Source organism: Apodemus sylvaticus, chromosome 23 (genome assembly GCF_947179515.1).
Source record: "Apodemus sylvaticus chromosome 23, mApoSyl1.1, whole genome shotgun sequence".
Taxonomy (NCBI): domain Eukaryota; kingdom Metazoa; phylum Chordata; class Mammalia; order Rodentia; family Muridae; genus Apodemus; species Apodemus sylvaticus.
Genome location: NC_067494.1, coordinates 52314978 through 52339057, shown reverse-complemented (window position 1 = coordinate 52339057; position 24080 = coordinate 52314978). Strand labels below are relative to the sequence as shown.

Sequence of the window (24080 nt, the reverse complement as noted above, 5' to 3'; positions counted from 1 at the left end):
TAGCACCGGGAGGTTGAAGGCAGGAGGATGAGTTCACACCCATGCTCAATTGCTTTTGTGTCCTGTTGCTGCAAGAAATCAACCTGACAAAAGCAGCAAGGAAGAAAGGTTTATATGGCTTAAAATTCCAGGCCACCATCCATTATTGCAGGGAAGTCAAGGCAGTGGGAACCAGAAGCAGCTAGACAGATCGCATCCAGGCGAGAGCGGAGAGCCGTGGATTAGCGCACCCATTCGTGTGTGTGTGTGTGTGTGTGTGTGTGTGTGTGTGTGTGTGTGTGTGTGTGTGTGTGTGTGGCTCTGCTCGCTCTTTAATCAGTCTAGGGTCCAGCCCATAAAATGGTGCTGCCTCCACTCAGGGAGACTCGTCTCATCCCACCTCAGGGAACCCAGATAAAATCACGCCCAGGAAGACCACTCTCTTCCAGAGACTCTGTTCCCAGGTGTCAAGCAGACAATCAAAACTAAACATCCCACTTTGCTACAAAGGGAGTTCAAGACCATCCTGGGCTATGTGAAATCTTGTCTCACCAAGGCTCTCCTGCCCTCAGTTTCCTTAACTACCGTACCCCTTTCCTTTTTGTGGGAAGCAATATTCCATGAAAAGGCTGGTATAATTCAATTTTAGTAAACTGATCATCTGTGTAGCCACGGTCATAATCTAACATTTCCATCTCTCCCCAGGTGACTCTCATCCCACTGGTAGTCAGGATCCTTCCAGTGTCCCTCCTCCTGCACACATGCTGGAGTTTGTCTGTTCTAAATAGTTCACATAAATGGAACCAGGCAGTCTGTGATCTTTTTTGTTTTGTTTTTTAAATATTTATTTATTTATTTTATGTATATGAATATACTATCACTCTCTTCAGACATACCAGAAGAGAGCATCGGATCCCATTACAGATGGCCATGAGCCACCATGTGGGTGCTGGGATTTGAACTCAGGACCTCTAGAAGAGCAGTCAGTGCTCTTAACCTCTGAGCCATCTCTCCAGCCCCCAGTCTGTGATCTTTGATGACATGACTCAGTATAGCACCTTCAAAGCTCATTTCATGCTACGGACTGTCTTACTCCTTTTTATTTGTAAGCAGTATACCCCAACAGGGACACAACCTATCTTTTACCTACCTTATTATCAGGTGACAGATCTTGGAACTATGACATTCTTCAATGAGTTTTTGTGTGGGCCTAAGATTTTAATTCCCTCGAGTATACATCTAGGAAAAGCACTACTAGGTCTTACAGTAATTCTGTTTAACTATTATTATAATTTTCAGACAGACTCTTACACAGCACAAGTCAGCCTCAAGCATGGCGAGGATGACTTTCAGCTTCTAATCCTCCAGCCTTCATCTTCTGAGTTTTGGAATTAATAGACTGCAAACCAACACACTGCGCACATTCAGAGGACAGAACTAGGGACTTTGAGCATGCTAGGCAATTACTCCACTAACTGAGCCACATCTACAGCCCGAGCTGTTTCATTAGTTTTGTCTTCTTTGTGTGTTTACTTATGTGTGTGCGTGTATATATATATTCATGTGTGTGTGTGTGTGTGTGTGTGTACATTCATGTGACTGTGTGCACACACCTGGAGGTCACCTCAGCACCCAGTCTTCGATTTCCATCATGTTTGAGGTAAAGTCTCTAGTTAGCCACTGCACCTGCCAGCCTTGGCTGCCACAAGCTTCCTAGAATATTCTTGGAAGGTGGAGGTGAGAGGATCAGGAGTTCAAGGTTATCTTTGTCCAATCTTGTCAGGAAAACACAAACTCCAGAGTGAGGGAGAAACTCTGCCTAGAGGAATAGATAGAACATGAATGGAAGACATCCAAGACACTCGAACTCCAGATGAATAAACAGGTGTGCAAACCCATTTGCACACACACAAAAAAAGTATACGCATACTCTCACTCAATAAAAATTTCTCATCTTGCCATAGGAAAAAATAGGATTACAGAAACTCAGGACTATGTGCAGTTTTACATGCATTCTGCAGATTTGAACTTGAGTTCTCATGATTCACTGTTAAGTTCTTTACTCACCAATATAATTCTGGTAGGAACTGGCAGACTTTCCCACGGGGGCGACTCCATTTCAGCTCACTGCTAGCAAATGTGATGAGCTTTTGATCTCTCCCCAAACTGTTACCTAACATCTTAATTACAAGCTGTCCCGGGGGCTGCAGCTTTGTTTTCTCTTTGTGGTTTTGATTTCCATTTCCCTATGACTAATGTTGGCTCTCACTGTTGAAAATCCAAGCCAATCACATGATCGGCACCCCCACTCCCATTCCACAAAATTGGTCATCAAATTAAGTTTATTAATGCTATCCGCATTGTTAAAACCATGCCTCTCCCACGGAGGGATGTTTTCATCACTTGAGTGTTAAGAAGAAACAGGAGTCTCAGCAACTTGCTCCTTCGGTTTTTGTTGTTTGTTCTGGGCTAGGGGTGTTGCTTAGCTGCTAAGGCGCTTATCTAGTGGATGAAGCTGAGTTTCAACCCAGCACTGCAAAAACTATGTTAGTGCAGAGCTGTGATAACTGCGCTTGGAGGATCAAGGTTATAGCCTCAGTGTTCCCTTGTGATCAGAAAGGGAACTTCCTGCCTCTATGCCTTTCCCTGCCTGCTGTCAGGCTTTTCCTAATATGGGACACACACACACACAGAGAAAGAGAGAGAGAGAGAGAGAGAGAGAGAGAGAGAGAGAGAGAGAGAGAGAGAGCACACATTCAAAAAGGAAAGAAAGAAGGGTTGATGGAAGGAAAAAAGGAAAGAAGGACACTAGTTAGTGTGGCCTGTCACTAGCAACACTAAGCCATGTTTAGAAGACTGGAAAACTCTGCCTTTTCATCATTGGAAAGGGGAAAGGAACTGAGGGGTGCTAATAGCTAATCACGTCCAGGGCTGGGGGCATATATCGAGTTGCTACAGTACACACAAAGCTAACAGTGCAAAGCAGTACGTTCTGCCCCCATGACTGCATAAAACTGAGCACAGCAGCGCACACCTGTCCTACCAACCCTTGGGAGGTAGAGGCAGGAGGATCAAAAGTGTAAGGTTATGTGAGTTTTATTTAGGTGATCCTGGGCTAAAGAAGACGTCATCAGTCATGTTCCATGGAACATGGGGGTGGGGTGAGTTGCAGGGTGAGGACAGCACTCTTCCTTCCTTAGGGACAAGCAGAGAGGACGAACAAGTGCCACACGTGTGGGGCCTTGGGAGCCTTAACAAGAAATGAGATTTGGTCCCATCGACAACGTGAAGCTATGGATGGATTCAGGGGCAGAAAAGTAACCCAGTGTGACATGCTTAAAAATACTAGATTGGAATACTAGTATTTAAGATCTGAGTCCATCCCCAGAATCTGCATGTAAAAAGCATATACTTAAATTCTAGAGCTGATGAGGTGCTGATACATTGATCCTTGGGGCTTGTTAGCCTCCCAGCCTAGCCAGGCAAGTCTTAGCCATCGAGAAACTAACAAAAACAAACCAAGTGAATTGACTGACAAACGGCACTGGCACTGATCTCTGGCTTCTACATGCACATTCATGTACACATATTTATCCAGTCCCACACACACAAGAACCCAGACTAGGCATGTAGCTAGTTGTATAGTACTTGTCTAGAACCCACACAATAAGAGACTAGAGGTGTGGCCCACTACTAGAGCAATTGCCTAGTGCGAGAGGCTGGGAGTGTAACTCAGAGGTAGAGCCCTTTCCTAGAATACTTCAGCGAGGGTTAGGGTGTGGCTCAGTGGTATAGCTCCTGCCTAGAATCCTCCCAGTGAAGGCCTGGGAGTGTTGCCCAGTGGTTTCTGCTAGTAGCAGGCTATAAGTACTTTTTCTGATATAAAGAAAGGGTTGGGGAAAGGTTTTGTTTGTTTGTTTGTTTGTTTTGGGGGAGGGGTATACCATATAGTTCTCAGGGTATTTTCTAGAGATGGAAATATAAAATCTGCTAGAGAACAGAAAAGGGTTTGAACTGAGGCCAAGTCCTGCAGTAGAACCCCCCCAAACTAAAATAGATGGTATCCCGTCACCATATTCACCTGAGTATTTGGAAGGTATTTTGTCGCGTCCTCACCTCAAGGTGAGCAGTGACTTTAAAAAGCAAAGAAACAAACACCCAAGAACTAACTAAAATATATACTTTATTTCCAGGACAAATGGAGGATTGGGATTTGTTAGTCGCCACTTAAGTACCATCGAAAAAACACCCTGAGAAAACAAAGGAGTCTGTGCTATAGGAAGGCCCAGTGATAGAAACACACTTGGGTTTCAAAGTGCAAGGAGCTTTGACCTCAGTTTCCAAGGAGGCTTGGTATTAGGACTCAATGGGATATGAGAGAGAAGAGACCTGGAGTCCTAGAACCGAGGAAGTAGTGCTGGGGCCTGGATTACTGGTCTGAGAAAAGAGGGTTAGGCTCCCTAGGTCTTAAAGGGTGGGGACTAGACGCCTAGATTTCAGGGAGAGTTGGAATCAAGAAACCTGGATCTGGGGAAGGTAGGCTAGAGGAGAGCAGGGCTTGAACTTGATCTAAGAGAAGACTTGGTTCGGGTTGTTAGGCATGAAGTCTGGACTCCAGCGTCTAGGGGCAGAGGCGTACGGTGTGGACCAGAAGAGCTAGGAGAGGGGAGGGTGCTAGCTGGCACTCACCACACTAGCACAGTAACAGTAGCAGACCCAAGTGCAGCGGTGGCCGCGAGCAGGAATAGGTTGTCAAGCGTCAGAGCCTGGGGCCTGTAAAGTAGTTCGCCTAGGCTGGGTCTCCAGGGCCGGATCATTTCCTCCTCCTGCGGTCTCCAACGCATCACTTCCCGGAACGTGACCTGGAGCTCGGTCTCCTCGGGCGGAGGGCCGCCCGTCACTGCCGGAGCGCTCTCGTTAGAGGGCAGAGCTCCGCCCTCGGCCCCACCTCACATCCTCGCCCCGCCCGTACCGTTCAGATAGAAGTAGAGCCGCGCCAGGGGGCGCTGGTCGTGCAGGATCACGCAGGAAAAGGTCCCACTGTGTCTGGGGTGCACTGGCCGAATTCGTGCCAGGTACCCGTGAGCCCCCGGCACATCACGGAAGTAGGAAACGTCCCGAGTCCGGACCTGTGGGGCGGCAGGGCTGTGGCTGAAAAGCTTAAATGCACCCGGAAATTTGCCCTGCCCAGCTCTAATGTACGCCCCCTCCCAAAGCACTGACTCAGCAACCCTTCTGGTCATGCCCTAAAGCCTGACTCATACAGCACACCGAGCACGGGTCTTCCATATATTTAGCCTCCATCTCTCCCTACTTCCCCAACCCTTCTTCCAGAACTAAACCGAATCCCTACACTGAACTGAACCTCAGTCTCATCCTTCCCAAACCCTCCAGCTGGCTGTTTCCGGACTCACACCTCCCTCCGCATATTTCCAGGAATAAGTGACCTCCGACTCTGGCAACTGGAAAGCCACGATACAAGAAAACAAAGCCTGGTCCCCTCGGTTCACCAACATGTCCTGAACTGGAAAGAGGCCGGGTAGCTCTTGTAGACCCGCACAGGCCCCGCTTCGCAGAGGCCAAGCCTCTCCCGCCCTCTCACCTGGACAGTCTAGGGGCAGATCGCAGATTGTGGAATAGCAGCCCCGGCAGTGGAAAATTCTAGCCTTCTCCTGGACGCCTGGGGAAAGGAGACCAGGAGTGTGGTGTTCGGCTCCCCCTGGTCCCGATCTCTGAACCTTATTTAATCTATGGGCACTCGCAGGGTTCTATTGGGGAGGTGGAAGATAGACCCAGTCTTTAACGCACCATCTAAATTACTCTCTGTCCAGTTGAGCCCTGGCTAACCTTCTGGCTTGTATGGTCAGTTGAGCCAGTTTGCTACATAAATGTATGTTTTGTGTTCTAGCCACTGGGAACGAAACCTAGGGATTTATGCATGCTAGACAAGCTCTCTACCACTTACACATACTCCCGCTCTCCCACGTGGGGAATTATAGACAAGTAGTCTATTCCACTAAACCATACATTTCCTAGCCCCTCTGGAAGAGTCTAGGCAAGGGACTTGAGCCACACCGCCAGTCCCTCTCTGGGTATTCCAAGCAAGCACCCCATTACTGAGCTGTAGTTTCAGCATTCTTTTTAGTTTTTGTTTGGAGTCAGGGTCCCCAAATTGCCAGGCATGGACTAGAACTCCTTTAGCCCAAGCTGACCTTGGACATGTAATGCTCCTGAATGACAGGCCTGAACCACCAGGGCCTGCTCCTTCTAAGTTTTTGAACAGTACCTAGTTTGTGCTTTTCTATTGGGTTCCTTGGGATCTGAGACCCACTCATTGCTCTCAGTCTTAAGTTCCAGGTTTCCACCGGTTACCATGCTTCCCCTGCTGTTTTGAATTTGGAACTAATTCCTTACCACAAGGAGGGATGCAGGCCTGTGCTGTGGAGAAAAAGAAGGCATTAAGACCCAGGTAGTTGAGAGAGACCTACCTAAAGCACCTCCAGAAGATATTTCAGGCAGGGAACCCTATCCTCTGGAGAGCAGGCCTAGGCTCCTAATACAGCATTTGGGAACATCATAGATTGTTCCTAAGGTGCAAGGCCAAGTCCACAGAACTTCATACAAAGGATGGAGCCAGGCCAAGTGTCAGGCTTACGGCCTGAAGGTAGCCATCCGTGGAAAGAGGAGTGTGGAAGCGATACAGAAGCCTTGAGGAAGAACCAGCCTTGTATTCATTATCCTTGAGGGATTAGATCCCAGGCAACCAATCCTTTAAGGAGTCAGCACCTCACGAGTAGGCCCTGTCAGATCTAGAGAGGATGCTTTTGAGTGCAGAGCCAGAAACAGAACTCAGAAGAGGCTGGGGTGAATGTGGGCCAGGACTGTCATATGAGCAACCAGAATATCCGCCTGTGTGGTGTGGGCTATGCCTGCAGGGGATGGAGTTGGAGGCTGATTTACCTTTTTTAAGGTGTTCAATGGTCATCTTCAATTTTGCTGCAGCACTGCGGAAGGCTTGCCAAAAGGACCCTGAAGGATGAAGCAGGGTGGTTGGACTAAGAGACCTTTCCCGGGGTCTTGCTGTCTCCCCCATAAGCACAGGCTGTTTCCTCTTCCCACAGATCCAAAGGGAAGGCTGGCAAACGTCTCCCAAGTGTTCTTTCTGCCTCCTGAAAGAACTATCCATTTATGTCTTAGTGCAAATGCGAGGATAATGATCAAATCCTCTGCAGGGCTTCCCGAGCCCTGATATGCTGGCTCAGTTTCCTCCTTCACTGTCGCAGTGTGCCTGTCTCCTTTCCATCTGCAGGTTACCCGAACTCTTTAATTTATAAACATCTTTTGCCCAGATCCCCACCACTCCCTATCATCTCCCGTATCGCTATAGATCACACCACATCTATACTAAAGTCCCCCGCCTCTATCTCTCACTGTGCACAGTGTACACAGGCTCCACTGGTTTGCAGTAACACCTGTGCATGTAAATTAGATGCTTAGATATGCTAATGGATTAAGGCCATCTTTTTGGCCACTTTAAGACTGTAGTTCACTATGTTCCAGGCTGGCCTGGACCTCTCGGTAGACCACGCGGGCTATGAACTCAGAGATCAGCCTACCACCTCTATGTCCCCAGCACTGGGATTAAAGGCACACAAAACCACACCTGGTGTTTGGTATATTTTTAATTGATGTCTTTTTGTTCTTTGAGAATTTCATACATGCCTGCGAGGTGTTTTATATTTATCTCCTCTCCTGTCTTCAAAACCTACCCACTTCCTACTCCTCCCAAAACTCTTCATGTCTTTTTTTTTTTAATATAATAACCACAGTCGGATCTGTGCTGAACATCCACTATGCCATGATCAGCCTACAGATCTACCAGGGACTGCATGAACCCTTGAAAATAACCGGCTCTAATTCCTGCAACAGCCATCCACTGTAAGTATGGTTTCGGTTAGAGGTGAAGGTTTGTGAGCCCCTCCCCCACAGTGCTGGAATGTTGACAGACTTGATCTTGTGCAGGCAACCACAGCCGCCTAGTGTACAGCAGTACATTAGTCCTGTCATGTCCAGGACACACCACTTTGTCTAGTCCTGGAATTCTGGCTCTTAAAAATATATCTCCATCTTGTCTCCTCAGTGTTACCTGAGTTCCCACTTCCGAATGCTGCATCCTCAGAACACACAAAAGGAAACAGCGAAGTGTATGTTGAGTGACTTCTAGAGTCCAGCAGGAACTATATAGGTCACCAGCCATAGCCTTAGACCCAAATGCATCACCTCTCTGATAAAAATCAGACAGGAATTTTTTTTTCCAGTTTTTCTAGACAGGGTTTCTCTGCACAGCCCTGGCTGTCCTGGCACTCTGTATAACAGGCTGGCTTTGAACTTGGAAATTGGCTAGGCTCTGATAGCCAAGTCCTGGCATTAAAAGTATGCCTTGTCCCTGTGACCCGGCTTATTTCTTTTTTCTGAATATGAGCTGGTTGTCAATATATGACTTTGAGGCAGCATAGAGAAGCTTACTATCTCTTTTTAAAAATGGGAAGGAGGTTGACGAGATGGCTCTGAAGTTAAGCCAATGAATTGGTCTTGCGCAGGATCCTAGTGTTTCCCAGCACTCATGTCAGGAGATTCAGAAGCATCTGTAACTCCAACTTCGGGGCATCTTAAGTTCTTCTAGCCTTCAAAGACTTCAGTACACATATCCACCAATCCCTCTCTGCCCCCCTACACACACACACATACACACACACACACACACACATTTAAAAATGTACAAAACTATAAAACATGGGCTACAGTGCCGTAAAGCAGTAGATAGCAGGTCAGTGACCACCATTCCCTTTAAACAGAGCACTTCCAAGTCGTCCTTCCCTACCCAAACCACCATTCATTTCTACCCCTTCACATTTTATGTTCAGAAGCCTTGATTCTAACCACCATACCACCACCAGATCATGCGCTGGAGCTGTCCAGAGAACAGCCTTCTGGTGGAAATGGCTGTGACAGTGTATACCTCCAACCCTGTTCATAAGTGACATCCTAATCCCCACTATTATGGAAGAGAATGTCATCGTACTTGGAGACAGCATTGTTAGCTTAAAATGAGGTCCTTTGGGGGGGACTCTAGACAAGTATGAAAATTCATCTTTTTTGTCAGTTTCAGAGGATTTAGAATCACCATGGAAACCAACCTCTGGGCCAGTGGAGGAGTGGGGTAGGCGCACCCTGCATGTGGGTGGTACCTCATGGACGGGCGTTCCAGAGTGAATCAAATGGAGAAAGCTGAAGAGCAGCCTTCGTCTCTCCCTGCTTCCTGTGTATGCAGACACCTCACACTCCTGCCATGTCTTCTCCACCCGGGGGACTCTACCCTAAAACAGTGATCCGGAATAAACCTTTGCTCCGTCAAGCTGATTATCAGGTATTCTGTCACAGCACTGAAGGTAAAACCGAAATACATGTGTGTATGACAGTTAGGAGAGAGTTACAAGTATTAACTAAACAATGGCATATTATGGGTCATCTACCAGAAGTACCAGAGCCAAGAAGCTGGATCAAAATGAAGAATCTGGGGTTAATTCTTAGTCATAAGAGCATGATCTAGTGGCCTGGATCCTGGAGGTCTCACCCAACATTCATCCTGAAGCCACACACAGGAGGGCATGGGTAGGTGAGGCATACTGAGTGCACCGCAGAGGCCTGTGATGTGGGAAGGGGTGGGGCTAGTTTACACATCTAATATGCATGGGGCGGGGAGTGGACAGAAAGATCCTAAACAGGGCAATCTGAACTAAGGGCAATATGGATTATGACACCTGGCCCATAACAGTACAAAGGATGCTGCAGTTACCCTGGTGAGGAGCATGCGTTAGGAACTCTGGCACCAGGTCTGGGGTCTGGCATGCACAGCTATGACTACACTTGCCTCACACAGACACATATCTTTCCACAGAACTCAAGCCCGACTCCATGAGTGAGCTTGATCAGGTGGCAATTCCCTGGTCCTCAGTTTCCCCTTGCATATAACAGGAACGGTGGCAATGTCTACCACAAAGTCTGAGTGTGGGTAGGATTGAGTGCTACATGAGATGGAATCTTTTTCATCTGAGCTATAGCCTAGGGCTTGCTTTGGACAATGCCCATAAGCACTTAGTGAGGACTTCTCTATATTAATGCCGGGTATCATCTACTACTACTCCTTTCAAATCTTACTTGGGGAAGCCTAGGTATGCAGATATGGTGGCACAGGCTCTTGGAGAGTCTCAGAGAATCGTAAGATCAAGGTCAGCCTGGGCTACATAGTAAGCGCTTCCCTCAAAATAAAAAGAGTAAAAAAATATCAAGGTTATACAGTCACATGTAAACTCTGGCCTCCATACTTAATCACTCATGCAACATTTGTAAAAAGATTTATTTATGTGTCCGTGTGAATATATGCATAAATAGATGCATAGAATGCGTGCATCTATTCATACCCACGAGGTGTCCTATACTACCCTGCCTATTCCACTGAGATTAGGGTCTCTCTGACACCCCAATTAATGTTTTCTCAGCTTTGCTGGAAGCCATCAAGCCCCCCAAGTCTCCTGTCTTCACATACTTTGGACCTGGGATTATAGGCAGGTAAGGGGTCACCTGACTTGTTTTGAGGGTGCTGCAATTCAAACTATAATTCTCACGATTGCACAGCAAGCAACCGCCGAGTCATCTCTCTCTAGTCCCCCCCCCCCTTTTATTTTGTTTGTTGTGACAGGCTCTCACATAGCCAAGCGTGGTCTCCAGTATACACAGGGACATATACACAAGGTAAAAAATGAAAACAGAGGCTGTCGAGATGGCTAGGAAGTTAAGAGCGCCTGTGGCTTTTGCATAAGCCCTGGGTTCAGTTCCCTGCCAGCACCTACATGACGGCTCACATCCCCTCCTGGCCAGCCCAGGCACTAGGCATGAACATGGTGCACAGATATGTAGGCAGACATTCACATACAGAAACAGTGAAAATGAAAATTCAATAGTTTCATACCTTACAGTCCAGTATAAAGGTTGAGTTTACAAAATATTCTTAAGCAGTCCCAAGTTTTACCTGTGATGTCACGTCATGTGATGTTATGCATGGCTGAGATGACACCCAAAAAGGCTTTGGATTTTGAAACATTTCATAGATAAATATATACACGGGTAAGAACACATGTACACCACTTGATTTTTTTTTTTTTAGACAGCCTATATAACCTAAGTTCCCTCCAGCCTCCAGCCTCCAGCCTCCAGCCTCCAGCCTCCAGCTTGCTGCCTCCTTCCAAATTCTGACATTGTGTGAGCACCCTGGATCATTTTATTTTCCTCTAAGACAGGGTCTCTCGTAGCCTCAGCCGGGTTCAAAATCACTCTGTAATGAAGAATGAGCCTCCTGCCTCTACTACATAAATGCTAAGATTACAGATATATGCAACCAACAAGTTTACTAGGTGCTTGTTTTAAAAAAATCAATGACTTTCTGCATAACAGACGAGCATTCTACCAACTACATGCCCAGACTTTAAAAAGTTTTCACTGTGTAGTCCAACATGCTCTCAAACTCTTGAACCCCTGACCCACCCCACCTACCTGTTTGGAGTGACAAGCCACATCCAGTTTAGGAAAAGTTCAGATTTCAGATTATTGCACTAATGATATTTGACCTATACTCACATTATAAACCTATGATGTGTACACAGAGGCTTTATCACCTGTGCAAACCCTTTTCCTCCAAGAGACAGCACTAGTCTGGTTCATCCAATGCACAAATTATCATACATTCTTACATTTCTTCAACCCCAGCTCAGTCCTAATTTTTCCACCTGGAAGGTAGGACTTTAAAACTCCTAAGGGCTAGTAATGGAATAGCCCTTAGAAGAATAATTAACATAAATGACTAACCAGGAGACACGGTATCCTTAGGCAAGTACTCCAAAACTTAGAGCCCAGCCTTCCTCTGCTGAATTCTGTATGAGAACTTTATTACCAAGAACTGTAGCAATTGTAGAACCTCATTTGGGGAATTCTAGGCAGGCTCTCTTACCACTGAGCCACACCCTCTCTCTCATACTTTATTGGCTGTTTATTGTCAGTGTTCTGTCCTTAAACACAAGCATCTCTAAGGCAGGCCATTTGTAGTTTTGGTACCAACTGTGACCCTACAAAGTGCTTCTGAAATATTCAATAATCCTCTGAGGAAATTACTGTGACAGTTTCTGCCAGTTTCCACTTTCTTCCTCTAGGGTGGTGGAGGAAGTCTGGTTTTCCAGGTCTCCCAGGTCAGAGTCTTAAGTCTCCTTGACTGATCTCAACATCCAGGTGTCTAGGTACCTTGTGCATTTCTTCAGTATTACTTCATGGTTACTGTATTATTACCCTAGTCATCTGTCCCTAGTCAAGCTCTTGCCTCCAATTTCTTCATCTTAGATGCCACTCCTAAGCAGCCAAACCCAATAAAAGACCACCACAAAAAGACCACCACTTATTTTATTTTCTAGTCTCCCTTCTCTTCACTATGGTCTCAGATCTGCATCAGACCACCTCCTCTCTTAACCCCAAACTCTACCTGCCCCCAAACCTCCGCCCCACATTAGAAAGAGCTCTTCTACTCCCGAAATCTACCTTTGCCCTCTTTTTCCAAGTGTCCAATATGGAGACGTGTCCAGGCAACAACAGAATACATATCCCAGCATTCTACATTCCTTCCATCTCTCAGGTTCCTCTGAATTTTCTTTTGAAAACTGAGGACACACAGAAAATTCTGGATAGTCCTGGACACCCCTGAATGAATGGTCCCTTTCTTTGTTTGGGAGGCCTCTGATATAAACTTAGTGCGAACAAAATGAACCATTGTAAACGAGGAAGAAAAAAAAAAGCCTTGAACTCCCAGATTCTGGAAATGGCCAGTTTATCCTTCAATCGAATAAACAAACAAAAAAGAGGTCTCACATAGCCATACTACTGCTATCTAACATACTTGGGAGGCTGTGTGCCTAGTGCTTGGGAGCACCTGGTGTGATTAGTGTTAATCACACCTTTTAGAAACTCATGTCCCCAGGGCCTCGTCTGTTCTACACACCTACATGGGTATGATCTTCCCTAATGTCCCATCAGGAGTCTGGCCCTGACTATGTCTTCCCCTGAATGGCTAGCTCCACTCTTCCTAACTTATCTTTGTAGCCATGAGCAATGTGTGTGTGTGTGTGTGTGTGTGTGTGTGTGTCTGTCTGTCCATCTTGTTCAAAGGGATTATATCTTCTATAACACCTGTCTCAAAAAAGAACCCATTCCTTTTCAATGAGCTCAGACTTCTTTGAGAATGTTTCAGCCTAGGAGATGAGAATGTTCATCTTCAGAGATGACAAGAATGACTCAACCTGAGATCCTAAGAAATGTTCTATCTTACAGGTGAGCAAGCAGAACCCAGGTGAGAGGCAGGCACACATCCGGGCTTCGGAGTCCAGACAGTGAGAATCACAAGTTGCATGTACTTGACCCCCCAAAAGCTCCAGACCCCCTGTGACTTGTATACCTTCCCTCATTTCCTGCCGCCTTTGACTCCCTCAGCTCTGGAGTTTTCTCAACGAATAACCTAACTCAAGCAGGTTTCCAGTATCACTCCCTCAAGATCACTTTCCCCATCACGTATGCCTTCACGTAGTCTGTAAAACACTCACCATGGACAGTAGCCACCTCCTGAAGAGAAACTGTCATCCGTGTAAATTCGTCATGCAGGTAGCTCCTCTCATCATAGTCTGAAGGTGGATGAGAAGCAGGCTGAGGCACCATGGCACAAACCTATGTCCGACTGGTGGCTGAATATCTCCAAGCCCTAAGAGTATCCCAGATTCTATAGCCCCAGTCTATGTTATATGTGCCCTACCTGTACCTCTCTCCCCCTCTCCCTCCCTCCCTCCGCCCCCACCCTTTTTCTGTGTGTCTATCCCTAACTCTAACCCTTCAATCTGGGTATCTCTTTTTCCATCTCCTCTCTAGACTTGTCTGTTACCTGTTGCCCTGGATCTGCTTCCCTTTCTCCATCTTTACTCAAACCCTATACGGCTCTGTCCCACCTATCTCTGGATCACTGTCTATATGTCCTGAACCTACTCTGTTTCAGTACCTATCTCACTCATTCCGAGTCTCTGGTCCTGTCTGATCTCTAAGGGTAAGTAAGAGACCTTACTCTCTCCCTCAACATCTCTCTGGATTTCTGGCTCTCTGTTCCTCTACGTCTCCAATCTCCCCACTCATCTGTGTTCCCAATCCATACCCTCCTCTCTCTGAGCAGTGCTTCTACTTTTCCATCTCTTTCCCTTCCTGTCTTTAGCTTCTCTCTGAGGCACTGTCTCGTCTGACTCCACCCCACTCTGGACCTGTTTCCTTCCATTGCTTCCACCTGTCTCTCTACCCTGATCCTGCACTTTTTTCTTCTTGGCGTAGCTCAAGGGCTCTCCTTTCCTTCCCCAGGGCCCTGGTTGAGGAAAGAGGGGATCCTCACTGAATTTCGTGTGTAAGAGACCCTTAAAAGCATTTTCGAGTGCATCTCTACACTGGCGTATCTTGGAGGCCTCTCTGCCCACAAACATCTGGCAGACTAGGAGACGTTCGTCATAGGTAGTGAAGCAGAGGAGACAGGCCCATGTAGATGCCCTGAAGATCAGCAGGAACAACAGGACAATGCTCCCTACTAAGGCGACAAGACCCATAACAGAGGGTCTCTGGGCCTGAGGAGAAGCTAATAACCTTTGTGAGGTCACTGTGGGGGAGGGGAGCCTGTGATCAGAGATTGAGTTTCAGCAGGTGGTCGTCAAGAGGCAGGCTCTGTCTAGAGGAAGGTTGCCAGGGGTCACCTGAAATCCCTAAATTTGTGGCTGAGCCAGGCGCCAGGCTCCCAAGAACCTCACCTGTGACCCTGGACGTCCTCACAGGTTAAAGGGTCTCAGGGACCCAGAGGCCGGCAATGCAGCTATGGTGGACCAGAAAAGCCCTTTTCCCCAGAAGTGGGAACAGGGAAGAGAGACAAAACCAGAGACAGCCTACACCTCAGAAGATAGAAAGGGACCAGAAGAGACAGCTAGACGCTCACAAACCCACAATGTCACAGAGATAGATTCACAGCACTAGAGAAACAGAAGCTTCTAGAACAGAGACAGAAAACTAGAAAATCTCATGATGGTATAGAGACTGCAAAGAAAAGGGATAGGACAGAATGTGGACAGAGAAGATGCCCCAGCTCCTACCAGGAACTCTTGGCCAGTGATGTGGACCTGGGGTCCCCGCCGGCCCCTTCCAGTGCAGGGCGCAGCCTGGGGAAAGCTAGGAGGCCGTATAGTGATCTCCTCGGGTGTCTTCCTCAACTATACAACCTCCTACCTCAGCCCGGGGGGCGCGGCAGGTGGGCAGACTGACAGATGGATTGATGGGAGACCAGAAGTAGGGAGGGTGGGGAGGGCCGGGGAGGTCCCAGCCGCGATGGTGAGCCCCCGACACGGACCCACAGACACGAGCTTGTGTGCGGCGAAGGCCCCGCAAGGTCGGTTCTACGGGTGGGTGCCAGGACCCAGGAGTCCGGGCCCCCGGCCCCCTCCTCCCCAAGGAACCCAGGAATTCAGCCCAGCCCCACGATCTAAACCCCAGCGCCACCCCCCCCCCCTTTCAAGGCCAGAGATGCAGATCTCAGCCCTCCTCTCTCAGACCCAAGGCTTCCTCCCTTAGACTAAGGGGTACTGGTCCCAGCCCTCCCTCCCACAGATCAGGGCTGCAGACCCCAGCGCTGTTGGACTCAATTCTCCTTAGTCCAGACCCAGGGATCCATCCCCTAACCCCACCGTTCTCCTCCACCCTCTCCCTCTCCAGCTCAGGGTCCAACCAGGCACTTCCCTTAGAGAAGACACAGTCTGGTTAGAGATCTGGCTTCTGGAGTGCAAAAAGGATGTGTCCCCATTTGTCTTGGCAATCTGAGACAATCCCTTCTGTAACCCTAAAGGTTTCATAGCTCAGGCCTGAGCTACAGGAAAGGCCGCCTGGGTGTCTGAGATCCTCATGGGCCTAATCCTATCTTTTCCAAAACCATTCTCAATCTTTCGGGTGATAGCTATGATCAAGGAATAATGACACCAGCAGGGCTCTGTCTCCTCCCAACTCAGAAACGAGGTCGCTACCTGCACCCACGAGCCTCCCAGAGCAGAAGCCACTAGGCCAAAGTCAGTTGTCGCAGGTGAGAGTGCGACACTAGGATCTGCACCCACCCTGAGGCTGAGCTCGGAACTGGTCCTCTGGGAATCCCAGGTTCCACGTCCGGCTTCTTCTTTCTCTCCGCCCATCTTTTTCTTACCTTGCCCTTTTCTTATTCTCCCTTTCTTTCTCAGTTTGTATCATCCCTGACTACGCTCTCCTCTTCTCCCGTATCTGGATGTCTGGTCGTCTGTCTCTGTTCTAGCTACGTTCACCTCCCTTCCTCACCTCCTATCTTCCATGTCTACTTCTCAAGTCTCTCCCTCTTTTTCACAATCTTCTTTCATTTCCTTCCCTGGCTTTGTCTCTCCTTTTCTCTGAATTTCTGTCTCCCTCTCCTTTTTCCCCTCTCCGTATATTTTATTTAGTCTAGCTTCCACCACCCTCCCACCTTCCAGTCTCCTCTGGGGTCTCTCCCTTTCTCTTTTCTCCTTCCCTCTCCTCCATCCCCTCCCCCCATTCTTCTCTCTTTCTCCTTCCCTCTCTCTCGCCCTCCCCCTCGCAGCTCAGAGCCAGGTCTGGAGCTGGGGGTGGAGTGGGGATGGAGTGGGGGTGGGTTGAAAAGGGGCCCTGGGCCGGGGTAGCGACCTGCTGAGGAGGGGGAGGAGAGGCGGGAAAAGGGCGGAGAAGCAAAGGGGGAGGCGGGGGACCTGAGACCGGTCTTCGGCCTGAGCTCAAGTCCTCCTTTCCCTCCTTCCCAACCTTCCAGACCCTCAGGCGGGAGCGAGAGTCAGGCCAAGGTGGGGAGGAAGGGGAAGGGAGGAGCCCCCCCCCCCACCAACCTGGCCCAGAGCCCAGGCCTGGGTTCCCAGCATGCCCCGGGGCTGCCTGGGGCCTGAGGAGGGGGGTGAGGAACGCGGGGAAGCGAGAATCTTAAAGATTCTCCAGATTTGAACATCTATCAACACACCCTGCAAGTTTCTCTTCAGAGGGGAAACTGAGGCTCACAGAGGAGGCTCCGGACTGGTTCAAGGTCACTGCCCCAGGCGTGGGTGCATCTCCCTTGGGTTCACAGGCTTGCCTTGAGGAAGGGGTAGGCACTGGACTTCTCTCCGGGAATGGGTCCCCTCCCCCTCTTTGCAGACCCCAGGGAGCCCCCAAGGGTCAGAGAGCAGACCCAAACAGTCTGGCACCATAGCAACCAACTGGTCCCGCCCCCTTAACCCCTGGAGGGCTGGACTCCAGCTGGGGCTAAAAGGGGGTGGGGGAAACCTGGTCCACGGGAAGGAGCCCCCCACCTACGCCCCAGTCCGGGGAAACTAAGAAGAAAACTGTCTGGGGCCCCGACTCTCGGGTTCTGAAGGAGGAGGGGACTGGGGATAGCTTATGCTTCTGGGCAGGAGGTGATGGCTGGAGAGTGGACTCCTTAGTCAGAGGCAAGAAGGAGCTGTGGGACCCAGACTCCTGGGTCCTGGGCAGACCGCAACTAGGGCTTCTGCTCCTGGAATCTGGGCAAAGGCTTGGAAGATAGACCCTGAGGGAAGAGGAAGCTGAGGGAGGAATCCCGGGTCCTCAGGGGAACCTGGAAGCTGGGCCTCTCCTCTAGCAGACAGCCCCTGCCCCAGGCGCTGACCCGGGCCCGTCTGGCAGCCCAGACAACCTTCCCCTCCTGGCACCCTCCCACTCACACGGCTCACCCTTGACCCCGCAAAGCCCCGCAGCCCCATCTCTGCCCCTCCCCCTCCCTTCCAGCCAGACGTTAACCCTTGGGCCGCTGGAGGCACCTCTAAAGCCAGACAGTTTTCTTCTACCTCCCCTGCAGTCTCTGGCATCTGGTCCCGAGCCCCTCACATTCTGGGATCCTACAACCTCCCCCTGTAATCTAAGGGATCCTTGTAGCTTCTGAAACCCGGAGGGAGACCTCGGAATCTAGACCTCCAGCTCCTTCCATCAGAGATTCAGAAGTCTGGACTCCCAGCTCTCCACCCTGCCTTCCCCCCGCACCCCCTCCCCCCCAGTACCACAACCGCCGCCACTACTTCGCCATCCAAGCCAGAAGCCAGAATTCCAGGCCCAGGCTAGCCGCCTCCTCCCTTGGGGACCCTGGAGTCCGGCCCAGGTCCCATCCCCCTCCGGTTCCGTAGACTCACCGCTCCGCAGCTCCAGCGTCGCGGGGACCCAGTGTCCTCCTCCAGCCCCAGCCCCAGCTTCTCCATCCTCTCCCTCCTCAGCCGCCCGCGGCCTCTCCTCTTCCTCCCTCCAGCCCCGCCATCCTCCGCCCCCGGTCGGTCGCCTGCTGCCTCGGGCCGGTGCCTCCTCCCGGCACTGAGCTCCCCGGCTCCCCCGCCCTGGACCCCGCGGGCAGCGTGGCCTCGGACCGGCCCCCTCCCCGGGGGGCCCCTGCCCGGCCCCTCCCCACCGCCCAGCCCAGTCCGGCCCGGCTTCCCCCCACCCCCCCTGCCCCGAAGCTGGCCCGGGTCCAGGGGAAAAAATTCCATCCAGCCCTAGGGAGGAGGAGCAGGGCGGAGGAGGGAGCGGGAGGGGAGGCCGGGCTAGGGGAACATGACGCAGGGAGAAGGGAAGGGACAAAAGAGAGGCCGGGAAGCAGTGGAGGCAGACTCCCTCCTTCCCTCCTCCTCCTCCTCCTCCTCCTCGGATAGAGTCCGTTCAGTCTCCGTAGCTTTCTACCCTTCGATTCCCTCCATCTCTCCCCCCTTCCAGTCTCAGGCCTCCTCCCTCTTGTCCCTCACCTCCATGTCAATCTTTTTCCTGGCCTCTCTTCTGTCTGCCCTTTCAGCCTTTCCCTGTCTGCATCTTCAACCATTTTGCTAGCGAAGGTTCTTGCATTTTCGTTCTGTTTTTCTCTCTTTCTGGATGGGTGTGTTCTCCTTCTCCTCTCCCTCCCTGCACCTTCTCCAACCAGGGGCTGCAATCCCACCCACCCCTTTCGCCCTCCCCCCCCCCCCACTTTCTCCTGCGCAGTGTTCCTCCCCTCCTCTGCACTGGAACTCAAAGGTGAATCAGACCCCCATATCTGCCCTTGCACACGGAGCTCACGATCTGATGGAGGAAACAGACCAAGCCGCAGACTGTCCGGGGGGTGATGAGGGTGCCTGAGGCGGGGGGCGGGGGGGGTGTCGAGATCAAAGACTGAGGAGAGGGGATGGGTGGAACGGCAGATAGAAACCCACCCTACAGCAGTCTGCAGACGATCCGCCAAGAAGGCGTGGTTGCTGGTGCGACCTTAAAAAAAAAAAAAAAAAAAAAAAAAAAAAAAACAGAAGTTAGATCCAGTTGCTGAAGGTAGCAAGCGGTAAGGGAGGTCCAGTCCAAGGGCACAGTTTAGACAAAAGCCCAAAGGCAGGATCTAAGGTGATAGCAGAGGATAACAAAGAGGTCCACTGTGACTAGGGACCAAGAGACCGGAAGCGCAAGCCAGGCTAGGGCGAGTGGGCGGGCAGTTCTGAACGTGTTCAAGGCCAAGCTCAGAATGAAGTTGCTTGAAGCTGACTGGGTGCCTAGGAGCCTTCTGAGCAAAGAGGAGGAGACGGGACAAATCTGACTGTCAGACCTCTCTGGGGACTTGGGTGATCTGGAAAGAACGATTATGGATTCTGAGAGGGAAGCCTCCTCTCTCCTTGGCAGGGGCCGAGGACCAAGGAGGAAGGAGTGGAGAGGAGAATGTAAGGGCTTGTGGGTACTTAGGGAGAAGAGGAGAAGAGACACTAGGATTCCAATGGTGGAGAGAGAGAAGAGGCCAGAGAATATGAAAGGGAATTCTGTAGGCAGCCTGTCGGAACCTAAGGACATTACAGGAGTAGATAGGGAATGTTATATGTCTCTAAGCATATTATCATTTTTCTCCCCAGCTAGGATCACTTTTATTTTCACCCTTTTAAATGGAGTACTCCAAAGCTGCCTTATATTCATTCATTTTAGTGACTATTTACCATTTTATTTATCCATAACTTATGCAGTGAAATAAGAGACAGGGTCTTTTAAAAACATATGTGTCAATTCAAATGTTCTACGATCTATCTAGATATATGTATATATATATATGATATATACATGATATAGATATATACTTATAACTATGTATCTATCACTGGCAATTGAATACAGATCGTAAAACCAGGCTAGGCAAGATTTCTGTTGCCCCAGCCCCTCATAATAGTTCGGTTTGAGTTTTTTGTTTGGTTTTTTGTTTGTTGTTTGTTTGTTTTTTGGCTTTAGACAGGATCTCACTCTCTTTAACTAAGATGAATATGGGTGTAGGTGCCACAGAGACAAGGAGATGTAGGGCATCAGCCATTGGGAATCTGGAGTTAGGCAGCTGCGAATCACCAGCATGGGTACTGAGAACTAAGCATCAGTTATCTTCAAGAACAAAGCATGCTCTTAAGCACTGAGCTGTGCTCTCAGCTGGTCTTATTTTAAGATTTATTTGTTTGCATTGTATTTAGTTAAAGTCGCACTAGGTAGTCTAGGCTGGCCTTTATCACAACCCTCCTAAGATTCTTAGCATTTTCTTTCTTACTATTCCTAAACTTTGTCATAAACATATGTGACAAAAGACTAAGTATATATTCTATATGAGGTTCAATACCGATGGGTTTCAGGTAAAGATGTTGGAGCATATCTCATTTCCCCACCAATAGGAGGGAATACTACAGATAGCACTGGAAATCACGACACATACTCTGCTGAAAGAAGCAAGGACATTGCCCAGGTTTCGTAGTCTCTATAAAGGTTCTCAACCTGAGGGTTGTAACCCCTCTGGAGATTGAATAACTCTTTCACAGAGGTCATCTAAGACCATCCCGCAAGTCACATATTTACCTCACAGTTCATAACAGTAGCAAAATTTCAATTAGTCAGTAGCAATGAAAATAGTTTTATGGTTGGGGGGGGGGTCACCACAACATGAACTGTGTTAAAAGGTCACAGCATTAGGAAGAGTGAAAATCGCTGCTATAGAGAATATTATTTAACATACATCTTATTATCTGAAACAGGTATTAGTCTCCATATAAAAGTTAGGGACCTAGGTTCTGCCATGGTAGGAGTCAAAGTTGGGGCCTCGTGTATGGCAAACCCTGAGCACTCTACCCATGAGCTAAAACCCCAGCTTACTAGGACTTGGTGTTCTCAATAGGTAGAAGCCCAAAGGACTTAGGCTGTGTCTGTGAAAATATGCTAGTACTGGGTACTGACTTTGGCATATTTTGACTTCTGTGCATAGATTCACAGGTGATTTAAAAGTACCCTTTCTCAAGAGAAACACTCCTCCACTGCTGGTGGGAATGCAAGTTGATACAACCACTCTGGAAATCAGTCTGGTGTTTCCTCAGAAAACTGGGCATGACACTTACGGAGGACCCTGCTGTACCACTCCTGGGCATATACCCAGAGCAATCTCCAGCATGCAATAAGGACACATGCTCCACTATGTTCAAAGCAGCCTTATTTATAATAGCCAGAAGCTGGAAATAACCCAGATGTCCCTCAATGGAGGAATGGATACAGAAAGTGTGGTATATTTACACCATGGAATACTACTCAGCAATTAAAAACAATGAATTCATGAAATTCTGGATCTGGAAAATATCATCCTAAGTGAGGTAACCTGATCACAAAAGAACACACATGGAATGCAGTCACTGATAAGTGGATATCAGCCCAGAAGCTCTGAATACCCAAGGCACAACTCATATCAAATGATTCTCAAGAAGAAGGAGAGGGCCCTAGTCCTGGAAAGACTTGATGCAGCATTGTAGGGGATTGCCAGGACAGAGAAGTGGGAGGGGGTTTATTGGAGAATTGGCAGAGGGAAGAGGGTTTATGGGAATTATGGGGAGGGGGAAAATGGGAAAAGGAAAATCATTTGGAATGTAAACAAAGAATATAGAAAATAATTTTTAAAAAAAAGTACCCTGTCTCAGTTTCTGCACATAGACTAGGTGTCCTGAATTGCTGTATCCCATCCATAGTCCCGCTGATCCCTCCTTCTGGCTGGGATGCAGCTGGGTTCTGTTGTGTCTGACAGAGAACTCTGAGGGAGTAACCTACCTCTGAGTCACCTCCTAGTCCTGAGTATCACTCAACACAGGCGTGGCTCAGAGCAGGGATCAGGAAGATATTTGTTAAATGAGTGAACGGAGGGATAGGTGGATGTCAAGTAGGTTATTTAGAGATTAGTCTGTCACTTGTTTAAGCTGGTGGGATCAGGGACCACAGTTCTGGAGCCATGAAGCCGTTATTCTTATCAGGAAGTCATGGGGACAACTGCTGCTCTTCTCTGCTTCAGAGAGTTCCAACTCTCACAGAACCTGAACGTCATCTATGCCCTTGAAACTCAGGACCCCGACTTTTGTACCACGGGTCTCCAACCCCTCTGGTTCAGAATCTGTCACTCCCATCAGCCCTTGGGTGTCAAGTGTCATTTGGCAAGATGGCTTTGCAAGCATATCCATGCATATACTCCCACATATACATATGATTAAAATCTTTTTAGTTGTACTTTAAATTGTAAATAAATTCATCAATTAAGGGCTAGTAAGAAGATTTAACATAAAAAGCATTTGCCATACAACAGCAAAATGCTCAGTCTGCAGAACACATATTAAAAAGACAAATGTGATGTCTCACAACTAAAATTCAGAAACCTTAGAGCCAGATAGGAAACAAGGGAGAACCACCCGACACTTGTGGACACACAAGTGCACTCCACAATAATAGTAAATATAATTTAAAATAAAGATTTTTTTTTTGGTCTCAGCACATCCTCCAATTTTATATTTTCTGTTTACCTTGGCCTCACCCAAGTCTCTTGGAAAGAAATTGATACACTAGTTATCCACTTGAAGGGTTTTTTTCTGAACTCCAACTTCTGTGGATGCAGTGTACACTAGATCAGGCATATTTTCAAACGCATTTGAAAGTTTTAAGCTGGAAAGAAAAATCTTGTCTGTTTTCATTTAACATGAACACTTTTCTGGTTCGGATGAAGTGTGTTTATTATATATTTGCGGGAGTGAGAGACTGGAATACTCTGTAATGCCTGGGAAAGCATGGAGGGTGCAGGTGGCTCTTTGGGAGCACAGCTCCAAAGCAGAGATCATAGTTCACAGGATTAAATAGGCAGCTCTCAGACTCAGAGGTCAGGGGCAGAGCAAAGACAGGAGGACCTGGCAGTAGGAAAACCCAAGTTTCCCAGCAGTCACAACAAAGGCTTTAGCCAATCCTTTCTAAAGATTACATTGGATCTTGACAAGAAGATTGGGTCTGAATATTGCACACTGACTGGTTAAGAAAACAACTTTAGCCCAGGAAGGTGTTTCAGGCAGTGAATGCTGATGCTTGCTGGCAATCTCGATGACCTGAGCTTGATCCCTGGGATCCACCTTTAGAAACAGAGAGCAGAAAACCAAGAGTTTCCTCTTCTTTCCACAGGAGCACAAGGACATGAGCACATGTATACACACAAAATAAACACACAAGAGCACATGCACACAAAACAACTTATGAGATACCAAATTATTGTAGTGTTTTATATGTATGGATGTACGTATGTCTGTACATAGAGGAGCACATGTGTGGGGGTCAGAAGACAGCTTTTAAAGGTTACTTTTCTCCTTCCATTATGATTCCCAGGGATTGACTTCAGTTTGTCAGGCTTCTTAGCACCACCTTTACAGACTCTCTGAGCCACCTCACTGGCCTTGGTAAAATAGTGGTTCTCATTTGAACAAAGAATGCTCCATGTATCAGGCAGTGTTATGAACTAGAATTTTAAGACCTTAACCTAGCAGGGAGTAGACATCAGGGAGCAGGTGGCTTCATCCCTGAACAAAAATCTAACAGGTAAACTGCTGGTTGTCTAAGTCTGACAGCTAAGTTGG

The 24080-nt window shown here is 48.4% G+C and overlaps 1 protein-coding gene across 3 annotated transcripts; it reads right to left on the bottom strand.

The window, feature by feature from the left end:
• Positions 1–1403: 1403 nt before the first annotated feature.
• On the bottom strand, positions 1404–14793 carry Spaca6 (sperm acrosome associated 6). 3 transcript variants are annotated; one of them, XM_052169819.1, is made up of 9 exons: positions 14501–14793; positions 13677–13754; positions 6940–7008; positions 6394–6417; positions 5582–5659; positions 5394–5503; positions 4952–5108; positions 4669–4879; positions 1404–1798 (listed from the first exon to the last, which is right to left on the bottom strand). In XM_052169819.1, the coding sequence occupies exons 1-9, from the start codon at positions 14706–14708 to the stop codon at positions 1759–1761; spliced, it is 975 nt and encodes a 324-aa protein (XP_052025779.1). In that variant the 5' UTR covers positions 14709–14793; the 3' UTR covers positions 1404–1758. The 3 variants fall into 3 exon arrangements, 1 of the variants encoding a protein (XP_052025779.1); XR_007975259.1 differs by lacking the exons at positions 1404–1798; positions 5394–5503; positions 14501–14793 and having other exon boundaries at positions 4792–5108; positions 5582–7008; positions 13677–13705; XR_007975260.1 differs by lacking the exons at positions 1404–1798; positions 5394–5503; positions 13677–13754; positions 14501–14793 and having other exon boundaries at positions 4792–5108; positions 5582–6417; positions 6940–6989.
• Between the last annotated feature and the right edge of the window lie 9287 nt (positions 14794–24080).

Bases quoted from the DNA above. Each gene is read 5' to 3' on its own strand.
- Spaca6 (XM_052169819.1), bottom strand. From the start codon at position 14,708: ATGGGTCTTGTCGCCTTAGTAGGGAGCATTGTCCTGTTGTTCCTGCTG. The intron at 7,009-13,676 runs GTGAGTGTTTTA...TTCATCCTTCAG, and splicing joins GGAGGTGGCTACTGTCCATG to GGTCCTTTTGGCAAGCCTTC. The intron at 6,418-6,939 runs GTAAATCAGCCT...TTTTCTCCACAG, and splicing joins CATTGAACACCTTAAAAAAG to CACAGGCCTGCATCCCTCCT.